Consider the following 8,870-nt stretch of genomic DNA (forward strand, 5'->3'; position numbering starts at 1 on the left):
GTGATAAACTGCTCTAGACTCATATCAGTGTAAGTTTAGGGAAATGTAAAATACACTAAAACAAGTACAATTAATCATGCACATCCATGTACTTCAGATAACTTATTTTTACTACCTTTCCAGCACATACACCATGACTGAAGTTACACAGACTACATTCAGTGTAGGTGGAAAACTAAAGGAACAGTTACAACCTTTTCTCTAAATCATTAGTCTAAGTGGTCTTGCAGAAACATCTCCCCTGGCACCTTCTTCCCTTACCTCCAAGCATCACACTGCTATTGTAGTGCACTAAGATCACCACTTCAGAAGTCAGTAAATAACTGGCAAGAACTTAAAAGACAGATCTGCCTGTCAAATCATAACTGCAGATTCTTCTGACCTCCAGAGATGCAGACACTTGAAGCAAAAGGAAGAAAAGACAAACATCAAAAGGGCAGATACTCCTAGTAAGGCACAAACTTCACACTGCTCACTCTCTTTGCTCCACTCACTAAGGACGATGTCCTAACCTTTTGTCTGACTGTTGTGAGCTGGCCTGAGTCCATACCTTTCAAGATCAGCATCACTTGAAGCAGTCTGGCTGCCTATCAGCTGGAGCAGATTCAGGTAGAAGCTGCACTGTCAGAGGAAGCTATCCTGTTTCAGATGGGAGTCTAGTCGCAAACTAGCACAGGCATTGTGGGCTACTAGAGAATCACGAAGCGAGCACAACTGACTGTGTAGGAGTAGTGTTTACATAGATCCGAACCAACACAGTAGTAGTACACTGTAGGAAAAAATGAAAATATCTGAAGGCATCTATGGCCTCCGTGAATCTCGCTTCCAGCAACTCTCACTATCCCAGCCTGGGAAAGCTGACACGCAGCCTGCCTCGCAAGGGCGGGTGAACAACACGAAGTCCCCGCTACCCACAGCACGAAACCACATTGCGCCGCATCTCGGGGACGTTCCCGTAAACGCCGCCAAGCACAAAGCTTTACCCATGCGAAACATCCCTGCGGTTTCCCAAAGGCTTGCGAAACTGCGGAGACAACCCCATCCTGCTTAGATAAGGGGGCTGTGGCACCCGGGCGGGGACGGCTCTTGGCCACGGCAGGGGGAGCAGCAGCAAGGCGAGGCGAGGGCACCGGGCAAGGTGAGGGCAGGCCCCGGCCCTCACGCCCCCAATCCCCCACCTCCCGACCCGGGTCGCGGTTGTGGAGGCGGTGGGGCCGCCCCGGGAAGGGAAACTCGCTGTGACAGTAACCAGACACCGCGCTGGAACAAAAGCGCCAGAGTCGGCCGCCACTGTAGAAGCAGGTTACTCCCAGCCGAGGAAGGGGCGGAAGGGGAGGGAGCGAGCCGGGAGCAGCCCGGTCCCGTGAAACACGCCCCAAGCTCCGGCGCGGGGGAGTCCCGGCCGGTCCGGGCCATGAGTCAGTGCCCCACAGAGGAAGCGGCGCCCAGAGGACAGCCGGGCGGCAGGCGCCAGCCCTCATTCCCCGCTGCCCGACCGAGCCGCTCGAGGGCTCAGTGCCCCGCAGCGCCTCGTCCTCCATCGGGCCGCTGCCCTTCTTCCCCCCCCCGCGCCTGCAGTCACCGGGGCTCAGGGAAACTCTGCTCGTCCCTTGCGCGGCGGAGTCAGCGGGAGCTCAGGTCCCGTCCCCTCCTCACAACTTTCCCCACAACAACACCCACCCGCCCCGTACCTCAGTGCTGCTCTCGGCTGTGCTATCTACAGCCATCTTCTGCCAAGGGTCCGCCAACTGCGCTAGGGGCATCTTCCCCGCTCGGCTCCCGCAGCCTGTGCACTCCGCTTTCCCGCACCCCGGCGGCGAGGCGGGGGCGGCGAGGCAGGCAACGCGCACCTCCGGAGGGCGCAGGACACCCCGACTGGCTGTAGCAGTGGCTCCTGCGGCGACTGCTGCCCGCTGCCGCCGTCCGTCCGTCCGTCCGTCCCTCCCCTCACCCCCTCCCCGCTGCCAGGCGGAGCCGCGCTTCCGCCCTCCCCCCGGACCGCCGCTCGGGCCCGGCTTCCGCTCACAATATGGCGCCCGGGCCGTACCTGCCTGGCGGATGGCGCCTGCGCGCCTCGCCGCCGGGCGCATTCACCGCAACTCCGGCCCTCACCTCCCGCAGGTGCCGGGCTGGGCCGCTGGGCGGGGTGAGGTGGAGAGCTGAGGGGGATGATGTGCCTGCCTTAGCGGGAGGTGGCAGCCAGACACGACGGAGCGCGGGCGAAAGGCAGGAGTGGCTCAGTCCCAGACACGGCCGTGCCGTCCCCCTAGCCGGAGAGGCTCTCTCGGTGACCGCGGGCGATCGGTCCGGTCGGGACTTGTGGCGGCGAGTTCCGTCACGGCCCTTGGGCCTCGGTCAGTTTTGGCCGTCGCTACGCCGGGCAGCGGCGGCCAGGCCTGCTGGGTTGAAGGGCGGCATCGGCTGAGGCGGGATTCTGTCTAGGAAGCGCCGCTGTCGGGGTTCGCCCTCAGCGCTGGCGCGGCCAGGTCCTGTCAAACCAGCCCTGACGGAGGGGACTCTTAGAGACACACAGGGAAGCTGGCCCGGGCCCGGAGCTGCTGCTGCTGCTCAGGCAGATGAGCTGTGAGGAATGGGAGCGACGAAAAGTTTTTAGTACAGTGGATGGAGAAGTTGAGAGGTGAGTGAGGAAGACATAGTGTTGTGCAGAATATCATTCGGCAAAGGGAAGGAATTAAGATGTAGGAATTTGGGTTGATCATAGGATCACAGGATGTTAGGGGTTGGAAGGAACCTTTGAACCCCCTTCCCAGAGCAGAACCATAGAATCCAGCACAGGTCACACAGGAACACATCCAGACAGGGCTTGGTAGTCTCCAGAGAAGGAGACTTCACAAGCTCTTGGGGCAGCTTGTTCCAGTGCTCTGTGACCTTCACAGTGAAGAAGTTCCTCTTCGTGTTGAGGTGGAACCTCCTGTGATGTAGTTTATATCCATTGCCCCTTGTCCTATGCCAGGCTGCAACTGAGCAGAGCCTGTCCCCTCCCTTTTGACACTCAGCCCTCAGATATTTATAAACATTTATTAAATCCCCTCTCAGTCTTCTCCTGACTAGAAAGCCCCAGGGCTCTCAGCCTCTCCTCATCAGGCAGTGCTCCAGTCCCTTAATCATCCTGTTAGGTCTCTGTTGGACTCCCTCCATCAGATCCTTGTCCCTCTTGAACTGGGAAGCCAAAAACTGGACATAATAGTCCAGGTGAGGTCTCACCAGGGCAGAGTAGAGGGGGAGGAGAGTGATAGTTGCCTCGAATTGCAAAAGTCATACATCTGTGGGCCAAGAGACATGAAGATAAAGCTAGCAATAAAATCCCACAGGTTCTGAAATTAGCCCTTAATTCTACTTTTTCTTTTCAGCTGTTAGCTAGTACACTAGCAGATAACTTCAATGTATACTGAAATCCATCAATATATGTAGTCTTACATGGTTCTCTTAAAATGTTAAGCACTGTAACAAACACCCACCCTTTTGCCATGTGAGATGGTTTGGCTGATGCAGGAGAATCCTTGAAACATGAAACCAGTCACTGAAGATGGGTACTGGTATCAGACATCTTGCTGGCAGAGCCAAATGTGTCAGAACTGTGTCTGAGAGGCCACTTTGGTTTTAATAGCTCCCTTCCTCCATTCCACCCCCTGCAAGCATTTCTAGATTTTGACAGGTCATGTGCTTTGCTCCACTCTTGATAAAAGTTAACATTCCTTAAATATCTGGGTTTTTTTTTTGGGGGGGGAGGAGGAAAAGCAAGAGTGCTGGTAATTAAAAATGCTCGTGTGTGTGTGCACGCACAAACACAGGCTGCTTCTGTTTCTGCTTGGTAGCATTTTTGAGCCTGCTTTATTTTCATGTAAGCATAAATGCCTGTCTACAAAGAGCTACAAAGGAGTGGACATAATGAATCAGGCTTCAGCTGGTGCTACAGAGACTTCCATATCTGGAGTAAAAGGTCATGGCTGAATGATTACTTGAAGTCATCACCAGTGCCAGGAGAAGCAGCTGTGCCCTCCCCTTGTTCATGCTGTTTGGTCTGGCCATTGCATCAGCCTCTCTTTTGACGTGGTGTAATTGCTTGTGCTACCCTGTGGTGAGTTGGACTGGGGAATAGATCTACCTCAAATGAAAGGAGAAGAAAAGCAGCAAACTGTGGCAACGAACCCCACAATCCAACACTCATCTAGAAGGTGTAGTGGTGCGTTAGATGGAATTATAGGACCTGGGGGTCCTAGTGGATGGAAGGTTGACAATGAGCCAGCAATGTACTCTTGTGGCCCAGAAGAATGCTATTCTGGGGTGGGTTAGAAGGACTGTGGTTAGTAGGTCAAGAGAGGTTCTCCTGCCCTGGAGAGGCCACATGTGGGATATTGTGTCCAGTTCTGGGCCCCTCAGTTCAAGAAGGATCTCAGGGAACTGCGTGAGAGAGTCCAGCACAGAGCCACAAAAATGATTAAGGCAGTGGAACATCTCCCTTACGAGGAGAGCCTGAGGGAGCTGAGGGGTACGTAGCTTGGAGCGGAGGAGCCTGAGAGGTGACCTCATTTGTGTTTATAAGAATGTAAAGGGTGAGTGCCAAGAGGATGGAGCCAGGCTCTGTTCAGTGATGCCCAATGACAGTACAAGAGGCAATGGATGGAAGTTGAGGCATAGGAAGTTCCATGGAAACAGGAGGAAAAAAAATTTCACTGTGACGGTGGCAGAACACCGGAACAAGCTGCCCAGGGAAGTAGTGGAGTCTCCCTCTCTGGAGATATTCCAAACCCACCTGGATGTGTTCCTGTGTGATCTGCTCTAAGTGCTCCTGCACTGCCAGGGAAATTGGACTGGCTGATCTTTTGAGGTCCCTTCTGGCCCCTAACATTCTGTGGTTCTATGATTCTGTGATAATGCAGTATCTTCTGGATTAAAGTCAATAGAATATGAAAAAGTAAATGCAATCCCAAAAGTGTGAAATCCTTTTTTTTCCCAGTATTACAACCATACTTCTGAGGTATATCACTTGAATTTAATGCACAGGGAAGTAAGCAGAATTTGCTGTCCAAATTTACATGGGAAAAACCTCCAAGGAGTTAAAAATAAAGTAAAAGATCACTGCAATGTATTTGTACAGCTACTAGATGCAGAGAGTCTCTTCCTTTCAAGACACCTGGATTTAATTCCTAGCAGATCACAAAGGACAATTGTGTAATTTAGTAAGTCACTTAATATAGATGAGATTCAACCAAAGAGACTTAGTCTTAATGATGTTTTCAAAAGTGTGAAGAGGCCTTGATTGGAGAAGTGTAAATACATCCTGGCAAAACAGACTGAGGAAGCCTTGGTGCTAATTAGAACTCCTTGCTCCCTGCTTTAGTTGCAAATCTAAAGAACATCCCCTTAACCTCATTGAGAAATTGAAAGGATGGTTTCATTGATGTTTGGAAAGCTGACAAAGGCTGAGGGAGAGAGACAGAGTGCTGCAAGAAGTTTCTAGCTGGTGTGAGTTGTCATAGCAGAGGCCCCAGAAGGATTTGGTGTATGAACCAGGGTTAAAGAGAGTTATAATCAATAATTAAAAAGGGAAGAAGTGAAATGGATGGCTATTGTGTGTTAAGACTTAACCTGACCTTTCAAACAACATCTGCTGAAGGGTGCTTTCACCATTCCAGGCCCCTGGATGATGGAATCGTACAGGAATGCAAACATTTCCTACAATTTCCTCTGGCAGACTCTTCTTTGAAGTTCTGATCCTGTAAGTGTAGTAGAAGACACAGTAATGACAATAAGAGTACTTCTAAATCCTACATGTATTAGAGAGAGGGTGTCTGACTCACCACTTGAAACTTGATCTTTTCTGGATGTTAAGTATGTTTACATAAAATAGCAGTGAAAGAGTAACACATAATGGCTCAGGCTCGATAGTGTTACTGCTCCGAGTTGTATCTGTGGTTACTATACGAGCAGGAAATACTCTGCCTGTGGTTTCTACATCCTGAGTGAAAAATCTGGAATTCAATAAAATATGGTTTCATTACAGCATACCTGTCTCTGACATATGCTATCATTTCAGTTTTTCTGTGCATACTGATAGCTTACATTTATCTTCTGAGCGACAAAGCTTATCCTCCTCGTCACAGAGCAGGAGAAACCTTTTGCTGAGATTTGAAATCTTCACATGGAAACCTGCTATCAAATACTGAATACAAGTTGTCAGCCTCTTATGGTGGAACATTAGGAAGTAGATCAGAAATTCAGATTGAGGAGTGTGGCCAGCAGGGCAAGAGAAGTGATTCTTCCCCTTTACACTGCTCTTGTGAGACCCCCACCTTGAATGCTGTGTCCAGTTCTGGTGTCCCCAGCATAAGAAGGACACGGAGCTGTTGGAGTGAGTCCAGAGAAGGACCACAAAAGTGATCAAAGGGGTGGAGCACCTCTGCTATGAGGATAGGCTGAGGGAGCTGGGGGTGTTCAGCCTGGAGAAGAGAGGGCTCCAGGGGGACCTTAGAGCTGCCTTCCAATACTTGAAAGGATCCTACAGGAAGACTGAAGAGAGACTTTTCATCAGTGTGTAGATACAGGACAAGGGGGAATGGTTTGAAGCTGAAGGAGAGTAGATTTACAGTGGATCTTAGGAAGAATTTCTTCAGTACAAGGGTTTTGAGACTCTGTAACAAGCTGCCCAGGGAGGTTCTGGATACCTCCTCCCAGGGAGTGTTGAAGGCCAGGTTGGATGAGGCCTTGAGCAGCTGAGTCTAGTTGTGAGGCATCCCTGCCTGATAACAAAAAAGACAAATCCAAACCATACAGAAGAGACAGTTTTAGACTAAAATGGTATCATATTACACAAGGTACTATAGAAATAATGAACTTGTCAGCTTCACAAGTCACTGCTATAGAACACACCAGGTCTAGAGGAGACCATAGTATTACATGTACCTTACCTGTCTCTTCCCCCCAGCTTAGGAGTGAAAAGGTCACACACCTTGCTGTTATTGTTATCAAATTGAGCCTGATTTATAGAGTCTGTTGATCAGCAAAGCCTAGATTACCTAGTTGGGGTTTTTTGGTTCTTTTTTTTTTTTTTTTAAATCTAACCTTACTCCTCAATTTCCTGATTTTATGCCCTCCCAATTAAATAGTTTTAAGGTCCCCACGATTCCTTGGTCTCTTTGAGAGCTACCCACCAAATCATGTGCTCTAACAACCCTACTCTTCACTTCCTTTCATAGATTACCCTGTGCCTCTTAGCCAAGAATCCTTTTTGAATCTAGAAAGCTTTACTTTCTCCTTTTTGACCATTACACTCCACAGGAGCCTCCTGACTGACCTAACAGCTGTCTTTTATTCTGCCTGACACACGATCCCCATTCCCAGCAGTCTGCTGATCTTTCCTGGAATACCTGCTGTTGAAGTGATCAGACCTAAAAATACAGTTTGCTACCATAACTGGCTTGAAAGATCTGTGTGTTCCCTCAGAGCAGTTCACTTGCTCTTTCTTCAGCATGTCACATTTGTGTCTTGCCTTTTCCCCTGTAGAATAGAACGGAATGGTTTGGGTTGGAAGGGACCTTTCAGGATCATCTAGTCCAACCATACTGCAGTGACCATAAACATCTTCAACAAAATCAGGTTTTTCAGAGTCCCACCCAGCCTGACCTGGAGTGTTTCCAGGGATGGGGCATCTACCATTTCTCTGGACAGCCTGGGCCATTGTTTCAGTATCCTCAGCATAAAAATTGTCCTCCTTAGATCTAGTCTAAAGCTCCCGCTTTTAGTTTCAAACCATCACCCCTCGTCCTGGTCACAACAGGCCCTGCTGAAAAGTCTGTCCCCAGCTTTCTTATCAACCCCCTTTAAATACCAAAAGGCCACCAGGAGGTCTTCTTGGAGCCTTCTCTTCACTGTAGAGAACCAGTGTCATTCAGAGGGGGACCCAACTTTGTGTCCAGCCACCACATCCATACATTTTTTCTCATGATCAGTAAAACCTCTAACATCATCAAATGCAGATCACAAGGGATCAGAGTTGTGCATGGCATGTAGCAGGCAGCATGTGGCATTGTCCCCATCTCTCGGTATGATGGCTGCTGTTCCAGTGCAGCTGGGGAATTCCTGCTGCAAGCCCTGGCTTACCTCAGGGATTCACACTTCTGTGTCCTCTTGATATGACTTATGTGAAAAAGGAACTTCACTGATAGTTGACTTACCCTGAAGTGTTTCTTCACCACTCCGTATGAGCGGATGGTAGGCAAACTTCAAAGTATGCTGGCACCTTTCCTTGTGTTCCATGGGTGATTCACTGATTAAAAGGCTTTTGTTAATAAGGTTTTAGTTTCTCTGGCTAATGCTGCATTGTGGAGGAACACTTGGGTTTCAAAAATGATAAATGGAAGATGGTGAAGGCCATACCTGGAGTATTGTGTCTAGTTCTGGGCTCCCCAGTTCAAGAGGGACAGGGACCTACTGGAGAGAGTGCAGTGAAGGGCCTTGGGGATGATTAGGGAACAGAACCAGGTCTCTTAGCAGGAGAGGCTTAGAGACCTGGAGCTCTCCAGCCTGGAAAAGAGAAGACTGAGAGGGGATGTTGTAAGTCTGTACAAATATGTAGGGGGTGGAGGTCATGAGGTTTGGGCTGGGCTCTTTTCAGTGGTGCCCAGTGATAGGACAAGGGGCAGCAGGTACAAACTAGAACACAGGAGTCTTCAATTGAATTTAAGGAGAAACTTCTTTACTTTGAGGGTGATGGAGCACTGGAACAGGCAGCCCAGGAAAGGTGTGGAGTCTCCTTCTCTGGAGACATTCCAAACTCACCTGGACATTTCACTCCTGTGTAGCCTGATCTAGGCATACCTGCATTATCCAGGGGGTGGGATTAGATGATC

General features: G+C 49.7%; 1 protein-coding gene across 4 annotated transcripts in view; it reads right to left on the bottom strand.

Moving 5' to 3' along the window:
* RPS6KA3 (ribosomal protein S6 kinase A3) overlaps window positions 1-2,077 on the bottom strand; it is a 92,125-nt gene extending 90,048 nt beyond the window's left edge. For 2 of the 4 annotated variants that reach the window (XM_068144763.1, XM_068144768.1), the window contains exon 1: window positions 1,692-1,855. In XM_068144763.1, coding sequence (XP_068000864.1) covers window positions 1,692-1,763 — 72 coding nt within the window. In that variant the 5' untranslated portion in view covers window positions 1,764-1,855. Of the gene's footprint in view, window positions 1-1,691; window positions 1,932-2,047 lie in introns of those variants that run through there. The other 2 variants (XM_068144765.1, XM_068144769.1) reach the window with 2 other exon arrangements.
* Between the last annotated feature and the right edge of the window lie 6,793 nt (window positions 2,078-8,870).

The sequence above is a fragment of the Melanerpes formicivorus genome, unplaced genomic scaffold (genome assembly GCF_026170545.1).
Source record: "Melanerpes formicivorus ecotype bairdi unplaced genomic scaffold, bMelFor1.0.p_v2 SCAF_11, whole genome shotgun sequence".
Lineage (NCBI taxonomy): Eukaryota > Metazoa > Chordata > Aves > Piciformes > Picidae > Melanerpes > Melanerpes formicivorus.